General features: G+C 41.9%; 3 protein-coding genes across 5 annotated transcripts in view; all 3 read right to left on the bottom strand.

Moving 5' to 3' along the window:
* Window positions 1-80: 80 nt before the first annotated feature.
* On the bottom strand, window positions 81-4,936 carry RPS15A (ribosomal protein S15a). The gene is made up of 5 exons (XM_083800145.1): window positions 4,800-4,936; window positions 3,705-3,842; window positions 3,028-3,107; window positions 1,397-1,482; window positions 81-213 (listed from the first exon to the last, which is right to left on the bottom strand). The coding sequence occupies exons 2-5, from the start codon at window positions 3,835-3,837 to the stop codon at window positions 120-122; spliced, it is 393 nt and encodes a 130-aa protein (XP_083656271.1). The 5' UTR covers window positions 3,838-3,842; window positions 4,800-4,936; the 3' UTR covers window positions 81-119.
* Window positions 4,937-5,799: 863 nt separating this feature from the next.
* ARL6IP1 (ARL6 interacting reticulophagy regulator 1) lies at window positions 5,800-12,578 on the bottom strand. Its single transcript, XM_083800143.1, has 6 exons — window positions 12,414-12,578; window positions 10,462-10,595; window positions 8,693-8,812; window positions 7,830-7,947; window positions 7,072-7,156; window positions 5,800-6,853 (listed from the first exon to the last, which is right to left on the bottom strand). The coding sequence occupies exons 1-6, from the start codon at window positions 12,447-12,449 to the stop codon at window positions 6,735-6,737; spliced, it is 612 nt and encodes a 203-aa protein (XP_083656269.1). The 5' UTR covers window positions 12,450-12,578; the 3' UTR covers window positions 5,800-6,734.
* Window positions 12,579-14,966: 2,388 nt separating this feature from the next.
* The window catches only part of SMG1 (SMG1 nonsense mediated mRNA decay associated PI3K related kinase), a 67,784-nt gene continuing 58,241 nt past the window's right edge, over window positions 14,967-24,509 (bottom strand). For all 3 annotated transcript variants that reach the window (XM_083800118.1, XM_083800120.1, XM_083800119.1), the window contains 11 exons: window positions 24,228-24,417; window positions 23,530-23,999; window positions 22,383-22,520; window positions 21,280-21,432; window positions 20,761-20,940; window positions 20,312-20,539; window positions 19,645-19,856; window positions 19,340-19,446; window positions 18,451-18,630; window positions 18,250-18,356; window positions 14,967-17,577 (listed from right to left, as the gene is read on the bottom strand). In XM_083800118.1, coding sequence (XP_083656244.1) covers window positions 17,500-17,577; window positions 18,250-18,356; window positions 18,451-18,630; window positions 19,340-19,446; window positions 19,645-19,856; window positions 20,312-20,539; window positions 20,761-20,940; window positions 21,280-21,432; window positions 22,383-22,520; window positions 23,530-23,999; window positions 24,228-24,417 — 2,043 coding nt within the window. In that variant the 3' untranslated portion in view covers window positions 14,967-17,499. The remainder of the gene's footprint in view (window positions 17,578-18,249; window positions 18,357-18,450; window positions 18,631-19,339; window positions 19,447-19,644; window positions 19,857-20,311; window positions 20,540-20,760; window positions 20,941-21,279; window positions 21,433-22,382; window positions 22,521-23,529; window positions 24,000-24,227; window positions 24,418-24,509) is intronic.

The following is a 24,509-nucleotide window of genomic DNA, read 5'->3' as shown; positions in this document are numbered from 1 at the left end:
ACTGTTGAAGAGCTTGCTGTTACAAGCACTATTGCAGATAGCATTACAAGTCTTTAAAATACCAACTGGAAAGACCAGAGTCCATTTGAACAATTTATTAGTAACCTCTTTTACAAGTTTTAGAAAAAGAATCCCAGGATTTTGCCTCCTGTGTGTTTTCGCCTAGCCTCCTCATGGTCCATGATGCCAGCTGAGGTTGTCAGAACTATGTACCTATTAAGAAAGAACAAACATTCAGTTTATTGTCAGTTTTGTTCTGTGCTTATGCAGAGCTGATGGCACTAACTTCGTTTTTGTATTACAATAGTAAGATTTGATTCTTTCAGTAAGGGCCCAACATAGCTAAGATTGTGTTATCAATGAAAAAGAAACTCCTCTCACAACTCTGAAGCACACACAGCACATCCACAGCCTTCTGTTCTCCAGTGAAGTTTACTCACACATTCCTACCAGAAGTCAGGTTAGCTGTTCCAGCAGTAGCAAGTAACAGTACTCAGTCTGCTTCTATTTCACACAGACATTTTTCTTGGGAGCAGGTAGAGTTGCCATGGTGCCAGACAGCTCAGCTCCAAGTGCTTTGTCACTCACTGTTCTGAACACTGCTCAGCCTGATGCAGATGAATATCTGGACCTGGACTGACAACTAAAGCAGCCTGAGTCATTTCTAATGCCATCATTTGGATTATCAGCATACTTCACACATCTTCGTGTTTGAAAACCTCCTGTCCTACCACTCTATAAATACTCTTGAAAAATCTCCATATGACAACACACAGTAGTAAGCCATATAGGTATAGCTCAACTAAGCAGCTTATCACCGGAGCTTTAAGAAGAGAAATGACATGGAACTGTTAATCCTGCCTTTGACAGGGCAGAGTAGCTGAGCCACTGCAATTTATTACTCTTGACTTAGTGAGTTTGGGGAGGGAAAAACAAACTGTAACATCTACGTTTTGGAGGTTCAAAACGCACTGAGTCTTGCATCACTTAATATCTCATTCAACTTGTACACAATCAGGAAGCGTAAAGCCCTGCAACCTACTTCCAGTCATCTACTGACTTCCACTACTCCTCTCCCATCTCTAAAGGGCCATTCATAAAATTAAAAAGAGCAAGAGAAAAAGCTTATTTTCTTGCTAAACTACAGAAATGGTGAAACCAGAAAGTACCAAAGCCAAGCAAAACAAAAAACCATTCTTGCTTCATAGTGCCCCTTTAGAACTGGTTAAAAGGAGTATTTATAAGGAATTTGAATTTTTAGGCTCTTACCTACTTTCAGACTAATGAGAGATGAAAGGTATCAGGTGACTAACTCAGGCAATATCAAAGTGTAATTAAAAAAAAAAAATCAGTTTCACGTATGCCAGCCACGGATTCAACTCCTCTCCATACTCACCCAAACTGACGCGAAGGCAATAGGTTGTTCTGCCACTTTTCCAAATCCTTCAGCTGAACATCAAATCTGGGACTGATTACACCACACTATAAAAGAGAATTCCATTACAAACTGGAGAACTGTATAAAGTGCATTTGTACTTATATATAAATATAAGTACAATAAATATAAATATAATATATATATATAAAGTGCAGCTGTCATTCTAACTCATTATATGAAAGAGTTAAACAACTGCAATTAAAATATTTTGGCAGCAAAAGATAAAGCATGTATCATCACCGTAGTATGAAATAGCTTTCTCTCAGAGAAACCACGACTCACGCAGTCATTCAGCTTTTATTTCCTTAGCCTTGCCTCCTTCCCCTTGCCTAAACAGAGTGACATACACTGCTGCTGATGCTAAACAACTTAATGACTAGACCTGGGAGAGCACAAAAGCATGCTATAAACCATTAAAGATTAAGTAGTATCCTACTTCATCAAAAAGCTGAGATTATTCAAGGACAAACTACTTCTAATCGTCATATGGAGTTAGCAAAACAAAACCTAGGTTTTAAACAGGGAGAAAGTAACACACACAAAGCCACCAGCATTGCCAAGTTAATCTTATTACTTATTGACCATAACCACGACTACCACCTCCAGTTACCTCACTGGCTCCAATTTTCTTAACTTCTAAGAGCAAAACAGGACACCTTACTGCAGTGACGGACATTTTCCTGAACCAAACAACTGTTCCCTTATTGTAGCTGTTGAGAGAAACATCACATACAGCTGCACCCTGCAAGATCTGCTACAAAATCATCCAGAAAGAGTTCAAGAAACACTATTCTCTATTCTGACACAGATTATTCTTATGACAGACACACAAAACTAGTAACTGGGGGTTGTGTCAGAATTCTCTGCCACTACACTGAGGCAGTTTTCAGCTGCATTATCTGTTCATCATGGAGACAGACCTCAACATGTTTTTGCAAATTAATTTTAGCTTTCTTTACTTAAAAACCACCTCTCATTCAAATAGCGTAACTGGAAACAATGGTGCATGGCATGTCATCACAGAAGTAGAAAACTACTCAATATCTTAAGTCAAATGCATTTAAAAAATGCCAAACACCTATAAGTACCTCATACACCCCAGGAATCCGCAAAGCACTTGTTAATTAACATTTACCTTTCTCTCAACCATAAGCAATGCCCGTCTGGCAGCAGCAGGAGGGCTTGTCTCTCACCATTTACAGGTATTAAACATCAACTGGAAAGCAACTCGGTTGCTCTCTCTTATGACACAAGTCTCCTAGATAACTAAGGTGTCAAATAAACTGAGAAATCACTAGGTAGCAAGAAAGTCCTTAAGAGAAACACACCGTACCTACAAGCTGACCTCCCTGAAGATGTGGCTTATTGTATGGTGTATTTAAAAGAAATGTAATTAGCCAACTGAGCTATTATGAATCTAAAGTTTAGCATCTAATAACTACTGGTACCACCCATATTACTCTCGTTTACGTGGACTTAATTAAATACCCTCTCCTCACAAGTAATTCATTCAGAATTGGAGCAGACAAGCAAAAAAGCCTCATTTAAATATTCCCCCAGAGAACTGAATTCAGGAAAACGAATCCTACCTTGTTGAGTCTGCCTGTGAGATTGACAACAATCTTCCCAGCTCTGTGATCGTCAATTATCTCAAATTCACCAATGTAACCTACAGAAGATCAGAAAACAGACAAATCAAAACATGGTAACTAGATCCAGTACAGCTTACTTAACTCACTTCAAGCATCTTGATTTAAGTCAAAAAAACACCTTAACGCTACAGCATCTGCAGAATTCCAGAAGTTTTCAGCAATTATGCTTTAAGCCCCTTTACATGTGCCTCTGGTATGGCTCAGCTGCACCCAAATATTAATTGCTGGCTTTAATTACACTCTGTAAAGGTAGAACCCAACTGGAACAGTGAAGAGGGAGGCTGGTTGGTTGGTTTTTTCTTCTCCAGAACTTGTCCTAGACAAGGACACTTGTGGTAGTTCTAATATCTGGAGTTTCTTTATAAAGAATACAGTAATCAATAAACTTAGCCCCCCAAAACAATTAACAGCCCATTCACCTAAAAACATGCCTGCATACATAATTTATAATCATTTTAGAGCAACAATTACCACCAATTCACTGTGAAAATTTGAACAGAACCAAATCAATTCCACAAGACGCTCAAGTTTTACCCAAAGATCTCCTTCATTAAAGCAAACCAGCCACAAACCCTGAACCAGAGCAACATCAGCGCTGCAGGGTCTACACTCACCATGTTTCATCATCACAGTTAAAAACCGGACGATTACTTTAGAGCACGGTCTGATGAGAACTTGGCGTTTCCCACGTTTCTCTGCATTGTTGATGCTTTTGAGAGCATCGGCCAGTACGTTCATGCGCACCATGGTGCCTGGGGGGAAGGAGAGAGCCAGTTAGGTACACCAGGTTTCCACCAGGGCCACACCGACAGAAGCAGACCTTTTTAAGACTGATTTTAGATCTAAGAGACCTAAGACTGATAAAGAAAAAAAAAAAGAAGTTGCACTAAACCTCGAAAGCAAAAAAACTGAAGCAAAAAAGCAAGTCAAAACATGCACTCAGGTGTGCTCATGAGAATTCACAGCTATTGTAACTTGGGAAATCTTGACACAATGTTGTTTATACTTGGACTTTATCAATAAGCACATGTGAAGATGTGAAGACCACCGTGAAGACAACGTCATCCGTGTGACATCTCTCCCAGGTGAGCATTTGGGGTTTTAAAACCCAGTTACACACTATTAGCCCCACTCAAGGACCAGCACGCGCAAAGCATTAAATATGCCAGGTGGTGCTTAGCTTGCTCATCACCACGAGAGCTACAGGACATCAGTAACACACGGCTCTTCCACCCAGGAGCGTGGGCATCAATTGTTGCACTCCAGGGACGAAGACAAGCCCCACAAGCCATGACATGCCACCGTGCCACCCCCTAACCGAGCCAGCGCTGCCGCAACCCCCCGGGCAGCCGCCGGGCCCAGGGGCCGCTCCCCGCGGGCCAGCTCCCGCAGCACTCGCGGCTTCACCGCAGAGCCGGGCAGCCCCCAACGTCCCCAGGGCCGAGCGCAGCTCCCCGCCGCCCGCCACCCGCCTCCCCTCACGGCCCCGCTCCCGCCGCCTCCCTCAGCGCCCTCCCTCCCCGCCCCCCCCCCCGGTTCCCCGCGGGCCCCGCGGAGGGCCAGGCGGGGGCGGCGGCGGCTCAAAACGCCCCGGGCGGGTCGGGGGCAGCCCCCGGGTCCCGGCGGGGCGGGCGGGGGCGGCGGCGGGGCGCGGATGGCGGCGGCAGGCGGCGGATGGCGGCCGGGGGCGGCGGCGGCCCCCAACTCACCGGCGCCGCAAGATGGCGGAAAAGGAAGGGGCCGGCCGCGCCGCGCGGGGTTATGGGAAGGCCGCGGCCGCGGGGTGGCGAGGGCCGCCCGGAGAGATCTCGCGAGAGCGAGCGAGATCCGGGCGGGAGGCCGCTGCGCGCGAGGCTCGGCCCCTCCCCATTGGTCGGGAGGCGCGAGTGGCGCTTACGGGGCGAGGCGGCTGCCCGCGTTCCCATGGCGACGGGGACGCTCCCGCTACGGCGGCGCCGAGGGGCCAAAAGAGGCGGCGGACGGCGTTGGGTAAGGGCGGGGAGCAGCCGGGGGCTCCCGCTGTGCAGCCCCACCGCCGGCACAGCGCCGGGACGGCAGCGGCAGGGGCAAGGCGCTCCGCTGGCCGGCAGCCGCACGGTGTGGAAATCCCTGCCGCGTTCTGCTTCCACCGAAGCAGGGCCACGCGCACAGCCACTGCTGCTGGTGAGAGGGTTACCCGCAGGCTGAAGGGTTGGGGGTAACCCAGCTGCACCATGACGCGCTCGTCCTGCTGAATTTTAACCCAAAATGGGTTGTCACAGACAGCTCACGCCCTCTGAGCCAGCACCAGAGGTGCCAGCAGAGCTGCCAGCACCCAGCCCCAGCCCCCAGCCGCCTTTTCACACTCCCCCTTCCTCCCCACAATGGTTTGTGCCAGTTAAGCAGAGCATTTCCCAAATAAATACATCTCTGCTGCTGAGATTTACTCCAAGTTTTACTTACTGAGCCTGCCTGTCCACAGCCCCAGGGGCTTCCACCAGTGTTAATTACCCACAGGTAGCATTACAGCCTCACAGCCCTCCCCCTCTCCAGCAGGAGCTGGCCCTGCACTGCCAGGGCAGGACAGGAGCTGTGCTGATCTCAGTGCAGTATTTCAAGAGGACCCAGCCACACATGGGACTGCCACATGACACAAACACAACTTCCTCCTCCAGTTCTTCAGATGCACGCATGGGATTTTTTGTATGGTCGCAAAGAACAAGTTTGAGAGAAGTTTCTTTTTAGTCTGTATTTGCCTATTCAACAGTTACAATACACCAAGAGTTCATTTTAAAACAGTCAACTTTTAAAATGCATTAACACAGGTTTTAGCTTTTCAAAGAAAAAAGTTCGGTTTTTAAAAAAGAAGGGAGGTCATAGAAAAGCACAAAACTCAGACAGGCTTATTTACAACAGACAAACTTAGGATATTCAGGGTGATTTTGTGTACAGACAACATTCATAAAAACCAAATGTGCTACATGGCTCCGTGACAACAGCAGTTTCAGAACAATCAGCTGTTGAGGTAACACACCTTACCTCATTATCTACAGTCTCAGTGCAATAAATTGAGGTTGACACTACAGCTACATAATGACTACAATTTATATATCCAGACCCCAATCTAGCAGACGATCCGGTCTATGCAGCCAAAAAAGCAGATTCAGTCAGACAACTAGCTTACCTTCTGCCCCAGATGTGGGTACGCCCCCTCAGCTTTGGTCATTCTTTCCCAACTAGCTGTGCCCCTTCCACAAGGCTCAGTAGTAGCAAGCTTTCAAGAAGCATAAGCTTTCAGAGCTTTCACACTTGCCTTAACTACAAGACATTAACCAGTGAAGCTACAGGTTACAAGAACACTGTCGCACATTACAGCTGGGATGGGGCACTTACTGAAGGGGCCTCTCAATTTGCTGAAGAAACTAAAGCTCCGCAGGGCAAAGGCCAGGATCCTTGCTACAAGACAGCTGCAGAACCTTAACCTGGACAGCAAGAGAGACACAAACCCAGAGCAGCTGCTAGAGCAACATTTTCACTTCATCAGGGAGCCAGTAAAAAAAAAAGCTAGCCAGTGAGCAATACAACTTCTATTATCTTATGTATACATTAATTCTCAAAACTCTTTCCAAGGAAACCTTTTACAAGAGCAAACAGCAGTCAAGTCTTCATTCATTTTTCTTTTCCTTGTGCTTGAGAAGCTTGTTTATCTCCCTTTTTGCCATTCCAACATACTTTGTAATGATCCCATGCTGGTTTAGTCCAGGAAACAGCAGCAAGAAACTCACTGGAGAAACAAAACCAAAAATTATTTACTAACCCTTTAACAAGCTTCTGTCACCTTGCAATTCCTCACTTCCCTTAAGTCCCGCTAACTGCTGGAAAACAAAAATAAAACCCCAGGCCAAAAAAAATCCCCCCACAAATCAAATCTTAGTTCCACCAGCCTCATACCATTTTAGGAAGCTAACACACACAGTTTTGCTTTGCACACTACACACTTACCAATAAGATAGGTCAGAAAGAGGTTGTGAACTTGCTGTCCAATCCAGGCAACCACAGCAAGGGAACAAAGCATGGTCATGAAGTACTAAAAAAAGAAAAGGGAACAGTTACCACAGATTTCTCAGGAATTTTCCACCTTCCCTTCAGCATTCAGCAACATGTCAAAGTGTAAAACCTGCTAAAGTTCCCTGGGTCATCCCCATGCAATACTTACACGCAGCCTTGTTAGAATTGTGATTACACAGACTACATCTGTACATTCCCTTTTAGTTCCAGACCATCACTATTATAGTAAGGCAGCTCTTTTCTATCCAGATATCCCTCACACTTTACTATTCCCATTGGTAAAGCTTCTGCTTCACTCAGCGCCTGAAGCTTTATTCTGATCAGTGTACTTTGTAGCTCCTGGACTTACCCTGACACAGTATTAAGGTCTTGTTTTTCAGGCAGTTAGCGTGCACACACCTATTTTACTGTGCTCTTTACAGGCTGTTTCTAAAAACTGGCCTATCCAAAGAAACCCAATTTATCTTTATTTTAACTTCAAGGGTATGCTCCTAACTGAACAGTATTGCAAGTTTATCGACAGGTATCCTGCCACTCAGGGTTTGAATAGCATGTGTGACTGGCATTAAGCCACAGGCAGAATTGTTGGTTCTTGCTTCAGAATACGGGTTTATTCAGACATGTCCCTTGCTAAAGTACTTAGGACTGAACAAAGCAGAGATCACTTAAAACCAGCTCCCAGAACTCATTACCATTTTAGGCTTCTCTTCCTTTATTGTGAAGAGACGTTTCCACCAGCCAACAATTCGGCGACGAGACTTGACCAGGTTGCTGCAAATTTCATGAAATCTTTGCTGCTGTTCTGTAGTCCTTTTTTTTTTTAAAAGGAAAGAAGACAGGAATAAGAATAAGTTTTTTTTAAATGTCCCATACTATTTCCCAGTAGAAAAAAATTGTCCAATACTTATCCTGACATTTGCTTCACTTTGTTTTGTGCCCTATTTTTAACTGAGCATTATAATGTCTCAAATCAACTCCGAAAGAACAACCCCTATTCAAAACAGGAGAGCGCTGCTTTTAATTATTAAACACCAACGTGTGTTACTTTGGTACATTAGACAAGAACATTTATCCACTAGTCAAAGTATACTAAAAATTTTTAACACAAAATTTAGTTCAAATATGGTTCACCTCCAGCGTACTGTTTTTATATAAGCCTTGCCCTTCTTTGAATCCATTTCAATCACTTATGATCACATTCACAGTCTTAAGATCCCTGTACATCACTTCATCTTCATCATATTTACAGCTACTACTTTTTCCAAACGTAGAATACAATCCTCTTCATATTCTTAGCAGAACTAGAATCCTTAATGGACAGCAAAGAATGTACCCTGCCCCTTCAACAGGAACAATAAAGACATGTTGCAGTAGTTACATTTCAAAAAAATAATGCAGGACATTTTACACTAGTTCTCACTCCATATACTATAGAGATTGTCAATTGCAATGACTATATAGGAATCATTTGACACTTGCCAAGTGGAAGATATCCATTTTGCTAAGATTAATAATTTCTTTACACTCAAGCTATTTAAATTTGAGCTTTCCTCACCATTTATTAGAGCCAAAGATCCTAGGTGCAAGAGCAGGAACCAGATAATCAGCTAAACAGAGGAACATAACGAAACAGGAGACACCTGAAAGAACTGATGGATCCAAGTAGTAGATCATCCTGGAAAAAAACAGCAATAATAAATACTCAACATATTCATCCACCTCAACAGATTGGCTAGGGACTTCAAATAGCAAACCTACCCCCTTGCCCAGCCTCATTTTTTTTTCCAAATTTGCTTGACTTACTAATAAAAAGAGATTTAAGTACTTCAAATGCATTACAAGCAAATTCAGATGAAAAGATCAAAATACATTTTTCTGAACGCACTAGAACATAAAATGCTACAATACAGCAAGCACAGTATGATGTTTACTACAAGTAAAAACTCATTATTGCTCTCCCAGAAGATGAGAAGTTGAGTTTGGGATAGGAATGAGTTAGGAAACATGTGAAACAACCAGCCAGGCTGAAAGCTCTCATCTTGTTGGTTCTTAAGTAAATCAGTGTCCAGATCCACTCCAGGCTGCCATTTACTGCCTCACCTGTGACAGCTAACCAAACCTGTTTCAGACAAGGAGTCATAAGCCTCCAAGGAGGACAGTACTGTGCTCTTATATACAAAGTTTGCCACCACTTAAATGCGGCTGTACAGATAGTGGCCAAGAACTAGCTTTTCTCATAAGCCTGTTAACATTCCATTGAGCCCTGTGTTACTTATTTGCACTTGCAGAACTTCTTGAACAGTAAAGAAATAGAGACAAACCACTGCAGGGCCAGCCTTTCTACGCATCTGGCACAGTGCTGCTGTGCTGAACGTCCATCTTCAGTACAGCACCAATTAAGAATTCAAAGCTGTTCTATTTCCTCCAAGTATTATTATTCAACACATGGTATTTCCTGCAGTCACATTACTTTTTAAAATTACAATTACTTTTTAAAATTACTCTTCAGTTTCATTTGACTTACATCCTCCTCACCTCTCAAGGGCCGTAAAATCTGTATTAGCCAGAAGACAGACTGTTCCTACCTCACCTCATTTGGTATTTGTTCATCCCCTCTTTTCCTTAGTCCAACAAAGCATGCAGCTGCAACTCTCCAGCTGGTACAGACACTTACCTGTACAAGGTAGGTAGGAGCCACCTTGACTACTACCCTGGCACACAAAGGCATGCACACAGGCCTCCAGCAAGCCCATTTTGTATCCCCAGTCAAAAAACAAGTAACATCCTCCCACTTTGACTCAATGCTGCATTCAGCCTGTCCTTCTCTTTCTTTCTCAAAGGAGAAAAGAGAATCTAGAAGGATCAAGTTGTGTGAAACCAGCTGAATTTGTCACTAAACACCAGAGAAAAGAAACAGAATAGCTAGTAAAGAAAGTTTGCCCTATGGAAGCAGGTTTTCCCTTATGACCATAATGACATTGCTGGTAGCTTAGGGAAGGCAGCCAGAAGATGACCAGATCTGACAAGCAGAATACAAACACACCAATGAACAGCATACAGCTGAGCATGCTAAAGAGATACAGCAACTACGCCTGCCAAACAGCTTTTGCAGAATGCAGTGTCCCCCCAGGTAGGATACAACTTATGTTACTTCCTGTTCCCAATACTTCTAGGTTCTTCTTTTCAAAGTTTACATGCATTCAGAAATAGAACCTGAAGAAGCTTCCTAGTAGATTTTTTAAGATGTCTTAGTAGTCTTCTCTTAGCAGTTTTGCTACTAGCCGTGAGAGTGCAGTGCTCGTGCTCTCTCCATGAGCTACTTACAGGAAAGAAAAGGAAACAACACTCATCAGTGCAAGAGGAAACCAGGCCCTCTCCCAGCGAAGAATCTTATCAGTCATCAAAATCACTTCTCCCCATCCTTGCAACTGCTCTTCCAAGCTAGCAGTTTCCGCAGCCTACACAAAAAGAGAAGAAAACGTTATTACTAATCAGAATCAGGTTAGCTCCCACACAGAGTAGCTGAAGAAAATGTCAGAGACCCCAGCCACAAATCCAAACAATTAAATTATTAGTAATGCACTAAGTTATGACACTGTAGGAGTGAAGCAGTAGCGTATCTTATCAGACTAAATGATACCTCCTCACAGATTTTATCAAGGTATTCTCCTTGAATCTTCCCTCCATGGTACTCTCTTCCCCCAGTTTAGTAGAAAGTCAAGTTTTAAAGCCTAGCTAAAACCTCTCAAATTTTCAGTGTCAACATCAGGAAAACATGTATTTTAAACAGCTCTCACATTGCAGTATTTTCAAAGATAACCCTAACACACTGAATCAGTTTTCTAGTTGTTGTCCAACACTAACTTTTTGCTATCTGGAAGATGGTTGAAAACACTCAGAAGTACAGTATGGAAAAGTTATCCAGCTGATCACATTTGGCATGCAAAGAGATAGTTTTCCTACCAGTCGCCCACAACAGTGACCAGACAAGCCTTTAAACTCCTGTTCCCATATTATTCCTCCATTCCTCCCCACGTACCTTTTGCAAAGAGGCCCTGTCTGCTCTGGCAGCAGCTTGCTAAGCAGTTCACCTCAGGTGTGCCACATTTAGCATGGCTTAATAGTTTGCCCTCAGGGGGACAATGGATCTCACAGATTACAAAATCCTTGTAAACATGAACAGAGCTGACTTCCCCCACAGTAATGGGTTAAAAGTCTTCGAGACCAGCACATGTGCTGTGCAGAGATAGCAGAGCAGATTTAGCTCTCAACCGCATGATACTCTTATCTTAAATGAGAGGCCTGACACCACTAAATAAAGACAGCCGAGTGCAGCTACCACTGTAAGGCATAGTTTACTTTTGTCATACCATCAGAATTATTTGAAAACCACAGTTCAGGGCAAAAAAAAGAGCAGAAAACTATCTCACAGACTGCTGAATACCCTTCAGTCATTACATCTACTTCATGTTATAAACACAAAACCGCACATAAAAAAAGCTGCTTTTCTCCAGAAATCATTTTATGACAAGCTGTTTTGGTTTTATTACCTCCGGCTGCATGCATTTATTGCAACCAAGAGAAAACTTAATGGGAAGCACACTGGGATGTAAGAGCATTATTGATCACGGTCAGACTACCACAAGTTGTCTTCCCACTACGCCAAGCCAGCTTTTGCCAACACCGCTCCTGTCCTAAACACTCCTGATGGCCAAGATCTACAATGGGGTTGTTGTTTTTCTTTCCCCTCATTAAACAGAGTTTCTATAAACATGAACTTCGGTTGTGAACAGGGCATCCACTCCTCTAGAATATTTGCATCTAAAACATAGCCTTTTTCTGCAGAAATTCAAACTTCCCTTCCAGCTCTGAGCTGCTGAGGGTTTCCTTCACCCCTTCCCAGGTGAGGGACAACAGACACTGATAAATAATGCACTAGGAAGCTTCCCTTCTTCACCCGCTTTTGTTTTTTAACGCTCCTCCAGCACCCATCGCTTCGTATTACAGGCACGAACGCATTTCTTTAAGCTTATCGGTATTTCAGCCCACCCCTATACGCTTCCCGCAGACCAACGGCCCGGCCGCTGCCCCCTCCCTCAGCCCCGGAGCTGACAGGACGGCCCAGGGAGCCCAAACAAAGCCGCGGACGTTAAACGCTACGCCTCGCGCACCGAGCAGGGCGGGATATCGCCACCAGCTCCCGCCCGGGCGCCCGGGCACCAGGGACACCAGCCCGGGAGCCCCGTGACGCCGCCGGGAGCCCCCCGCCCGCTCACCAGCTGGTAGGCGCTGTTGTTGTCGCCCTCCGCCATCTTGTGCCGCCCTCCTCACGCCGCCGCGCCCCCGCCCCCGCCGCCTTTTGTAGCCGCCGCAGCCCCCTCTCCGCGCCCTGACTGGCCGGCTCGAACGCCGCGCGGGCCAATCGCCGAGCTCTCGCCGCAACCCCGCCGCAGCCGGTTGGGCGGCGGGGTTTGAAGCGAGGCGGCCGCCCAATCAGCGCGCGGGGGGGGGGGGGTGCCTCCTCCCTTCTCTCCGTCGCAATGCGACGGCGGCGGCGGGCGGGGCCGGGCCCGGTGCGGGCGGGGGCTGAGGGGGCTCGGGGCGTGCGGCGGGGCGCTGAGGGGGCTCGGCGGGGGGCTCGGCAGCAGAGGGACTGTCAGCGCTCGAGGCGTGTTTTTAGTTTAAAACTTGCCCCCCCCAGGGCCTGAAATGTCGTTTTTAAGAGGCCAATAAGTGAAGGTTCGGTGTTTTCTAAAATTCACAGAACCATTAGGGTTGGAAAAGCCCTCCGAGATCATCTGGTCCAACCATCCCCCTGCCACCAACGCCACCCACTGAACCACGTCCCTCAGCACCACCTCCAACCTTTCGTTGAACACCCCCAGGGACGGTGATGCCACCACCCCCTTGGGCAACCCGTCCCAATGCCTGACTGCTCTTTCTGAGAGAAATGTCTCCTCATTTCCAACCTGAACCTCCCCTGGCACAACTTGAGGCCATTCCCTCTGGTCCTATCACTAGTTACCTGCGGGAAGTGTAACACATGGCACACATGGCTTGGGGATGGGTTTGGGGCTTAGGAACTGGAGGGCGCATTGCTGAAATAGCACACTGCCCGACCTGCGCCACCACGCTGCCCTTGGTGTAAAGCTGGCACAGGTATTTAACCAGCTCGCAGGGCAGCACAGCAGCTGTAAGGCAGCCCAGCGCCTGTGTGTGAGATTCCTGGATTACCACACAGGAAGGCTGCCCGGCTCTGACAACCGCAGCTGCCTGACCCAGCTGGTGTAATTGACACCTGTCCAGCAACTTGCTATTTTTTATTATTTTTTTTTAGAGGCCAGTGCAGCATGGGAACGGACGTAGGAGAAAGGCATTAGGATATAAATATTTTTTTTCTGACACAGCTTCCTAAATGTTTCAGTCACACACAACGCGAGCTTAATCATAGTCTCTGCAATGCAGTGCCAAAAGGAGAGCAAAAAACCCCCACATTTTTAATTATTTCCAGCACAAAAACTGCAGTGCTTTTACACTCTTTCTCGCCAGCTTCATCTAGCGGAAAAAATGAAGGCCAGAGAGCAGGCTATCATCTCAGATGGTGCCAAGCATACTTTAATATGTGCCTGTACGGAATTGTTTGATCTGTTCCAAGGTTCTCTTTGGACTCACTCAAGATTGTGTATAAAGAACAGATATATGATATTTTTGAACAACTTTCAAATTAATTTACATGTTATTAAAATTAAGAATATCTTAGTGTACTGTTTTGCACTAAGAAATGGTGGAATCCATTCTCAAAATCTGTAATTGCACCATAGCAAAGCTCAAACAAAAGCTAATTTCTTAAGGAAACGATGCCAACGGTGATTTTGATGAAAGTATTTGAGGAAGCATGGTCTCAAGCAGAAAGCGAAGCCTTTACCATTCCTAGGAGCATTTGCAGCCTCCATAGCTACTTGATATAACGAGCCAGCTCCTGGTTTCATCCATCTGTATGATTCTTGCCGAAAAACACAACCACTTACCACTGAAAAAAGCAGGAACTTCCATCATCTCTAATGCCGCTGTCAGATTCATTATCTTCCAACCAGTCTTTCGAATGCCAGCGCCCGCATCAGTCTCCCATTAGAACTTTCCCCCCATCCAAGTGAACCCCCGCAGCTGCCATTTCCTTGTATGCTTCTCCGTGGCTGAGGGGCAGGTGGGACAGCGAGCCTCGTGGGACAACCTTGCCACCCCGAAACAGCATGCACCAGCATGCTGCAGAGAGCAGAGCACAGAGCCCTGTCCCACTGCCCAACGCTCCCCTCACTGAGCAGCCAGACTGTTGGAAGCACAGTGTAAAGTGGGCATTAAGCATCACCAATGCTTTTAAAGAAACTTCATTCCAAAAACTTAGAGGATATTTTCTCATTTTCATTGAAGAAATGGTTCCCACCCTGTTTTTTTCTTTTAACTGAAAAGAAAAATGAAGCAACTTAGTCTTAGTAAGGAACATATTACCTTTTAGAAGACATGCAATTAATGCAGTCTTATTTAATATGCAACATGCAAGTACAGAATCTACATTTTAGGTTTAACCAAGTCTGTACCAGTGTGCCATAGTGTCACCCTTTACCAAGAAGAACATGTCAGCTCACAAATGCTGACAGTCCTACTAACTCCTAAGCATTAGGTGTTTAGGTGTATCTTCAACATTAGCTAGGCAAATAAGTCTCTGTAGAATGCTGTTCTAATTTGGGATTTGTTTTAAATTAAGCATTTTATTCTCCCCCATAACTTTCAAAACCACAAGTAGTTTGACATAAAAGGAAATTATGAATACATTTTATTTTTTAAAATTTTATTAAATTACGCAGTAAAGAACCCATCTCCACACAAGTGTTTCATTTCTGGATAGCAGAGGTATAATACATGAGCCACAGGTGAGTGCATTACCCCTCCCTTCCCCCCAGCTTCCAAGAAATAAAACAGCATGTATAATACACTCTTGTTACTCCGGTACTCCAAACAGATTGTTCGTAAGGTCATTTTTAACTGAAGAAAAAGTAAAAAAGGACCAACAGTGTAAAGTGTCTTGTTCTGCATATGAACGTTCTTCACACAACATTCAAATACCTTCTTTCTTGCAATACTGGGCATGGCAGAGGGTTCAGGAAGCAATGACAGTGGAATGCATTTGCAAGGGTATTGTTAAATATAAAGCCTGTGATTTCCCTAGAATTATTCAGGCAATCAGAATGAAAAAAAAAAAAAAGGCCGTATGTCTGTTGAAAATTCTTACACTTCAAAGTGCATGTCCACAAAAAATTGGCAACAGAGTAGAAATTGAATCCTAAGACCTACTGAGGAGGCAGAGCAGTTAGTCAGCATAGTGCAAATAATGAAAATAATACAAGTTCTATTACTTATGCCTGGTGTTAATTTATATTACCTGAAACTAGCCATGCTTTCTACTCAGATGAACTGCTGCAAATCCATTCAATTGAATGAATATGTTGCCAGTAGTGAGCTTGGCTCAAATCCTTTAATACTTAAATTTTGATTGAAAAAATGCTGTATTTAAAGTGTGCTTTTACTCTGAAAAGTGACTAAAATGGCATAAAGGATCTTCCCATACCTCATTCTTCAGCAACTGCGTGTAATGAACTCACAGAGTTTACAGAAAAGAAACACTTTTCATATATAGCTATGCAAATTTATCTTGGTTGAGAATGCCAGTGTGGATTTCTGCTTTAGCTATCAGCACCTGTAAGATTCTGTTGTTGTAACTGAATTGTTAGATTTATTTGCTGTAAGAAAAAGAGGTTGCCTTTTCCTAGAGGTGTCCCACTTAAAAAAAGGAAGCAAGAAGTATTTTAAACAACTCTCAGACAAGCAGGACATAGATCTAAGAAGATGCCATTTTTAGAGAGACTCTTCCGATCACAATCACACTTTGTGTGCAGAACTGATTTGAAAAAAACTTGGTGGAAGATTCGCTATGGATGCATTATTGAACAACCATCTATAAAAGCAATATGGCAAAGCAAAATTACTTTGCAGAAATCTTTCAGATTTTTTGTTCAACCAGATCTGTAGAGTCCTTCATTTCTTGGATTATATGTATACCCCTGTGAACTGAAGCACTATAATTTACAAGTGTGAACTAAAAGTATTAGGAAAGTGAAGTAAAAAGCGTATCACTCTACCTCCACCAGAACATCACTTTATTGTTTATCTGTCATCAACAATGTAAAACTCTACTAGATACTCTATCCTGGTTTTTAAAAAGGTAAAGATTACATTGGATTAGCTACGTCGTACGAAAGAAACTACAGCAATCACAGTAGAATGAGATTGGAGGGACAATTTGAATTACAAGAAAGTGTACACTGCAAGCAGAGGGAAGTGCACATTAAATCAAATGCCTGTAGGATTCATTACTTTTAAATGCACAGTGACAATTTTGAGAAACTGTACATAATAGAATCACAGAAATGACTTTAAAATAACCAAAATTACATTTTGCATTTGACCATCCAACTCATAAGTAATCATTGATGTTCCATATTTTCAGTGCTTTTGGAAAATTTGTTTACCAAACAAAATTTAAGTTGTTAATTTGACTAAACTGTGAAGTAGAAGGATTGAAATAAAAAGTATATTGGAAGTACGCCTAACCTACAAGAATAAGCCAAGAGGGGTGTATGCAAGGAGAGGCTGGGAGGGAGGAAAGAAAGGAAAGAGGAAAAGGAGAAGAGAACAAAGGCTTTTTCTTCTATCTCAGAAGTTCTTCCAATGCAGCGTATTCCTGATGTACAGCTCTTTGCTTTCAGTCCATTTCTGAAGTTTTGTAGCCTTTTTCCGTACTAACTGGTCAACTCAACCAGCACTGTTGCCAAGCAACAAGAGTAACAAGAATCTGAATGCATCAAATCTTCCTTGCTGTGATTTCTTCATGGCCCCATTTTTTCTGTTTTTCTTTGAACAGGGTTCGGTGTTTCCTGAATTGTTCACAGGGTCAGGTGGAATTGAGTTCCAAATCACTCTGCGGTTTGTAGCATCCCGATTTCTTTCTGCAGCTAACCCCCAGACACGTTTGCAGTTCTTCCAGAGCAGAAAGACAAACCGTGTTGTTCAAGCGGTGAACGTGCACCCTTGACCTTGGGGGTTGCAGACCATTGTGTTTAGCGTATCCCTGAGTGCAGCTATCCTGCAGGATTCACTTCCCAGTGCACCGAGATTTCCTAGGTTTCCTCAGATTAAGCCCCAGTATGCATCACCACCGACTGTGGTGTGGCTATGGATGCCTGAGGCCGAGTTGATTCTGGTGGATGTCTGACCTCGCTGAACCAGACTGATCTGCTTTCTCCCTACTCATACCCAGGCAGTCCAACCTTCATACAGCTGAGCCAAGTTATCTAGATTAGTTGCTTCCTTAATCACAAAGTCAACCTATTAAAAAGGTCAAACAAGTAATTAAAACATATTAATTTTTTTTTTTTAAGAACACTTAAGTGATCTTAACATTTACTGTCAAATTTCTTCACCTGCCCATACAAAATTTCAGTAAGAAAATCTATAGTCACTGTAAACTTATATAACTTTCTGTATTCCAGATAAGAAATAAGAACTTGTACTGGAGGACCAAAAAGAGATGAAGCATCATCTCGTTCATAACCCCTATACTGAAAAGTCACAACGTTCTCAAATTTATGGGTCCACTGAGAACTTCTCAGAGAGAAGCATGGCTGTGTTTGTTATATGCCCGTGAACAGATAAGTCTTGTCCTTCACGCAGCTATAGAAAGCTAATATTCTCACTGGATACCAACAGCTGTTTAACAAATGTTAGCTTACTCATGTACAAAAAGCCATTTCATCATTTCATTAGTTTATATAAGTCTGATAGAGGAAACAAAAATATTGAATAAAAAATATTGGATAAAAAATGCAGCAATACAAGGGAACAGCCTACCTTCACTTGCTTTGGAATTTAAATAGCTTATCTCTAAAGGAACCACAAAAGGATTTCAGTCTTTAAGACTGAAATGCATGCATGTGTGCATGCATACACACATACTTACTATGAAGTATTTAAAGCAAGGACTGGTACTTTCCAACTAACCTGTTCAGCAACAGACATTCTCCTGTTGGGATCCACATCTCGGCCCTCTAACTTGGCTTTGACTCGCTTCCACACGCTAACAGCATATGAATTCCTTTCCTGCACAGCTAAAGGCACAAAATAAAATTCAGTTTTACATTCCTGCATAGAACCCAACCGAGGGGTTTTTGCTGCTGTTGCCCATGGTACTCCTGTATTTACCTTTTCCTGTTTTAGGGTCCCTGGCTGTCTTTTTGGGACTACAGGCAACACTTTTGCCAGTTCCTGGGACTGTGCTCGGAGGAGTATCTGCTGACGTGGCAAGATTTTTCTGAATTAGCTTTCTTGCATTCTGTGACATCACCTCTGGCTGAGTTTTCTGCCCCGTATTGCTACGTACAGCTGTGAAGAAAGTTTGAGTGTTTAAGGCATTTTAAATAAATATTAGATAAAAGAAAGCACAATTAAATGTGTACCAAATGCAGCTACCAGTACTTCATCATAAACAAATGCACTTTACATGTGTAGTTTAAACTCTGCACCACTTCTCTCTTCAGTCTTACCATTTTCTAATTTCTTCCACTTTACGGAATTAAACAAGAGGTTTTATTCTATTGCAGAACATTTTCATTAAGCACATTTTAATGGGCTCTCTTAACCTCTCTAACTTAATTGTTTTATACAGTTCTAAAACACAGTTATTGCTCTTAATGGAAGTCAGAAACTTGTGTTTAGCCTAAATATTCAGAGTAGAATAAGTTTTTAAATAGGAAGAAATCCATACTTCGGAGAAAGTTTATTCATGTTTTTAACTGTGAAGAAATGAGATTATTTGGACGTGAATACATTTGTTGGGTTTCATGATTAATTCTAAAGTTTAATAATTTCAACAGGAATTACAGTTCAGTTTATATACGTGACAACAGGTTCTGTGTATTCTGGGCTTTGTGGAGCAAATCCAGATCTCAAAGACTAAGATCAAATGGTCGTTCAGCCTATAAAATTAATGTCATTCAGCATATAATCGAATAAATTTTATGGAGACTGCATTTCAGAAAGTTAACTCCCTCTCTAATATGAATTCCTAGTATTTGCACTTCTTCAATATTACCTGCAGCAAATGTTGGTTGATATGTAGCAGCTGATGTTGGGCTTGAGCATTCATTTGATGTATCCGTGACTAAGGGTGATGCAAAACTCACTAGATTATTGTAGACACTAGAAAACATAATGGAGTTGATAAATATTCGTGGCACTAAAGTTATTGAAAACTCAAAATGAAAGTTATAAGTCAAACTTAGCAAACAGATTTCTGCATTTTAAGACAACCACCAACTATGTACTCCTTGTTGCGTTTCTGCTATATACAAATAGATTCGAGTAATGCCTTCAGCTGACAGAAGGTGACTTTCTTACCTTTGGCTCTGTGTTTTTAGTTCTTTCAAGGTGGGAGTTATTTCCTGCAGCATTTCAACATGTTCCTGACTGCGGACTTGACCCATAACCTGAACTAATGTAAACAAAACTGTCTGAATATTATCTTGCCACGATTTATATTCACCCAAGAACTGCCTAACACTATTCTCATAGGGAACATCTTCACCATCTGCCAAAGCCGCTTCTTCATCCTGCAACAAAGGTGTGCAAGAAGATTAAGTACTCACTATATCTTGGCAAATAGAATGAAACTGAACATTTGTTAGCCTTATCGGCCTCTCAGCTTGCCATTTGATTACAAATAACCATAGCTTTCAGTAGCTACATTCCAAGAAAACAAATTTGAAAATGATTAAACGTTTTCCTGATGAAAATCCAAGAGGATTTTGAAAGCATGAAGAAAATCTTTGAACTAATAGATGATGAAACAGGGTTTAATTTAACCAGAACCTGATTAACCTAACTGCAAAAATAAAAGCTTTATAAAATTTATTTAATCTTTAAAAAAATCATGTATTGAACTCCATACGCATGAACGCATTTCACTGTTTTTATATACTTCAAAAAGCACAGTTACAAGTGCTATTTTTCTTCCACTGTACTGACGTGGTTTTGAGCAATAAGTTCAATAAAGTTTCAGGCATACCTTTGCCATAGCTTTCAGTAGATGCTTGACATCTCCAAGTTGTCTATTATGACCCGTGAGCACAGTTTTAATACTATCCACCAGATTCTGAATTGTTTCACAAACTGTTTCTATTTGTTGTTCTCTCTCTGTCTGTACTGTTCTCTGTGTAGATATTTCTTGGGTCAACTGCTTGTGAGCCGAGTGAAGCCATTCAGAGCTGCCAATAGGATGTTCAAGACCAGTGCCCTAAAAATAAACAGAAACATTTCTATATCTCTATCCAGAGATAAAACTCAATTATTGCGTCAGTGCCACTGCCAAGTGTTTAGCAGCTGATGGAATAGCTACATAATCCACAGCCCATTAGGAGGTACACATAATATTGACTTAGAACGGAAGACAAAATTGAGAACTCTTGATTATGGCAATTCTGTAAAGCTACATATTTTGTTTTGACTTTTACTCACCACTCTCTGAAGTAACCGAAGCTCCAGTTCAGAGACTGAGCTGTTGAACTGCGATGCAAATGAACACATTTGTTGACAGCGTTTGAGAAGTTCAAATAATGCAGCATCAAGATTTAAGGCTTCTGCTGTTCTAGTACGTAAACTTTCAAAATGGATGATATTACTGCAGAGGAAAGTAACCTGAAAATGAAAGCAAGAGTGAGAAAGAAGACATTCCAGTTAAGCTGCATATTACACAAACTGTATTTGTTCCATATCCTTAGGAGGGAGAATTTTAAATACAGAAGTAAAGCCGCCCTGTTACAGTAACAGTATCATTTCAGGGTAATCCAGCCCTGTGGCAACTCTCCCTTAGATGATTCCCATTGCTTTTAAAGTGGGATTCCCATAAGTATTTGGTTATCTGTGCCTGCTCTTTAAATGCTGAGTAGGCAAAATATCTGCTATGTAAATTGGTTAATCTCAAATAGGAAATAGAAATTGAATGCACTTATCAAGTCTGTACTACACGTATAGTACCTGACTTGCTCTTTGACTTTCTTTCAGGACAAGGTTTCTTCTTTCAGCAATAGTGGCATCAAAATCTTGCAAGACTGGTGCCAGCGCAGGATTAGCACCTCCTGCCCATTTTAAACGCTGCTCAATACTTGCTTCGAGTGCTGCTAGTTTCTCCTGCAATGGGGGAGGAAAAAAACCACAGGTATATATCAATATGTATCCACTATATCATATTAAGCCTAACTTAAAGAGAAATTATGCATATGTAGCACAAGCAGATATATTTGCAAACCCATACATTTAAAATACAGAGGCATTCATTAATGACAAATATTAGCCTATGCTGTTTAAAGGTTTATTTTCAATACACATCACAACTGGATTTGATTATTAGGGAAACTAAGTCACCTGTCTAGATTCTACCCTGCCAGAAAAGAAAACACACAAAACCAAGTTAGAGTAATCATGTTTCTAGAAATTAGATAAAAACTCAAGGAGCCCTAGATTGTTTTACAAATAAACTTCAAAAAAATAAAGAGGGTCTTCACAACTAAAACAAAATTAGAATTCAACAAGCTAAACAGTATACATATATATTTTTAAAACAATTAAACGACCTATGTTGCTGATATCCAAAAGTCTAAAAAGATGAGCCAAGCCAGAGCATACGGGAATCTTAACACAGAGTAAGTGATTTGCCCAGACCTACAAATGAAGCTTCTGAGACTTGATAGCAACAAAAATAATAGTAAGGATGATTTAAGTCTGACATTCGAAGACTAGGGGCATGATCAGCCTTCAGAATCGAAAGTGTTCTGTTTATTTGTTTTTTTAATGTATCAAGGATTTTGCTTGTGAAACAGGTATTCCAGAGAGAATATTGTGTATTAGGAGACAGCAAAACCAAACAATGTAAAAGTACACATAGCACAAAAGTACACATAACAGCACAAAACTACACAATCAGAGCATGACAAAGTAGATAGGAAAATTGATGAAAATACCCCAAATTTGTGCTTTGAGAGCAAGAGAATCTGGAGGTGGCAGATAAATCTTGCAGCGAGCACATGGTTAGAGTCACATTCCAACATGCTACTGAAAAAACTCCCCAGAAACAGCCGTACCTGGACTGTCGCAATTGAAGCTTCAATCTGACTGAGTGTATGAAGTTTCTTCTTCATGCTGGCTAAAATTGCAGAACGAGGTGGAGGAGTAACAGAAATGGCTTGAGGGCGACTGATAAGGAGATCTTCATGCTGCCACTTTAAGAAAAAAAAGAACAACTTGACTGTCAATAATTGTGAAGCAAAATATTTTGTAATGAGCAGACAGCAGTTCTAGTACTCTGGTACACCTTTTAAAATGCTCTTACTTTTAAGGATTAGGTGTCAGAAGATGGAACCAGAACATTTAAAGTTTTAAAACATTGAGTACTAAATTATGTAAGTAGTTGCGATCCATGTTTTGTTTGCTTGGACACTTATATCATTAATCAGTCATTAACTTAATAGGATTTGTTTACTCACATTTCTTCGATCATCAATATTTGGAAGCAATTTACTTGCGATGCATAACAACCAAAACAGACAAATTTTCTTACCAGTCTGTGAAATGGCTTAGTAATCAACTCGGACAAAGCCTCTGACCTTAACCTACAAATCACTATAAAATGAAGATCATTGATACTACGGTACAACTGGATACCAGCATAAAGTTCAAGGTACACAATGGTATTTAACTAAAGTCTCAGAACAATGCTTGAAAGGATCAGTCCTGCTACTATTTATGTTTTCAAATGAGGCAACAAGGGGAGCAAAGAGAGATTTCACACATTAAGATTTAGAAGAAAAGGAACAAGATGACATTCAGCAACACATACCCTCTGTTTTAAGCAAGCTCCTCCTCTACAATCATACTCTATATAAAAAAAAGCAGGAGGGAATGGGACAATATTGCTAGTATGAAAGCCAATGAATTGCTTCTTTTTTTCTAATAAAAGACTTAATGGTTACTGAAAAAAAAGTGTATTCGCTCAAAGAGAATTTTCACATTTGCATCTTACAAGACAGGAAGTCTTCCAAAGAAACTAGCTGTAACACTTCTCCTTACGTATTTACAGAACAGTCTAAAATCTAAATACGTGATAAAGTCCATAAAAATACTCTAAAGCTCATTCAGCAAAATATACATTTCCTGTAGTGCTTAGACACAGTAACTAAAGCTCCTTTTCCACATGCACAATCTGGAAATAAACACATGGTGTAGTCTTACCTGGAACATGGCAATATGCAACTGCACTCTCTGAAGACTGGTCTTGCAAGATGAAATACTAGTTTCAAGTCTGCGCACTAGATCATGCTTCTTCCACGCTGTATCATACGAGCTAGCTAATACTGTTGCCCTGTTCATAACCAGCTGTGAGAACTTGCCAATTTGGATATTGTGCTCCACAGCTTTCTTGCACAGGTCATCCACAGAAACTTTGCTTTCTGCTCCGAAGTCTTTAGCTTCTACCTGAGCAATGATATCTACACCCAAAGCACTGATGAAACTGCACAAAGTAAGTCCCAAAGCTTGATTTGGAAGGCCAATTAAAAGCTGTCTCACAAAGTCAGCTGTAAAAGCCTTGATTGGTTTGGCCATTTGGTCTTCACTAAAACAAGAGTTTCTGTAAAGAGCTTTCACATTGACAATCTGAACAGGTCCATTTACTGCATTCTGGTCTTCAAGTGAACTGATTCCTTTTAAAAGAGAAGAAACATTTTTGTTTTAAACATTTGATGGATCTAGAAAAATATTATCAGACATAAAACCAGCAAGATTACAGGAATCTATTTTTAACTTCTAGGTACTTGCCATGTATGAAAGGGGAGTTACAATAAAAATGACTATCATTTTATGTTCTCCTCAAAAGAAAATGGGATGAACAGCAGACAAAGTGATGCTGCGTATTGCTAACACGCACTTACCTGACAATGTTTTCGAAAAGGTACCACAGAGTCTGAAAAATTCTTTAATTGTTTGCAATCTCTTCAGAAAGAAGATTTCCTCTAGAACTTGCCGATTGTTGTCATCATCAAAGAAGTTAACTTGAGTGCTGCGGGCTTCCCTAATTATGTCAATCTTACGCCAAGCAACAGGTATTTCCATCTTGTTTAGCTGAGCAATGTAAAGGAAAAAAATTGTTCTGATTTATAAAACTCTCATACTCCTGGCTTAAAGAGTACTTTAAAGAATACTTAGAAAAGAAC

This window comes from Anser anser (genome assembly GCF_964211835.1).
Source record: "Anser anser genome assembly, chromosome: 15".
Lineage (NCBI taxonomy): Eukaryota > Metazoa > Chordata > Aves > Anseriformes > Anatidae > Anser > Anser anser.
The sequence above is the reverse complement of the archived record's forward strand: the minus strand, read 5'-3'. Positions and strand labels throughout refer to the sequence as shown.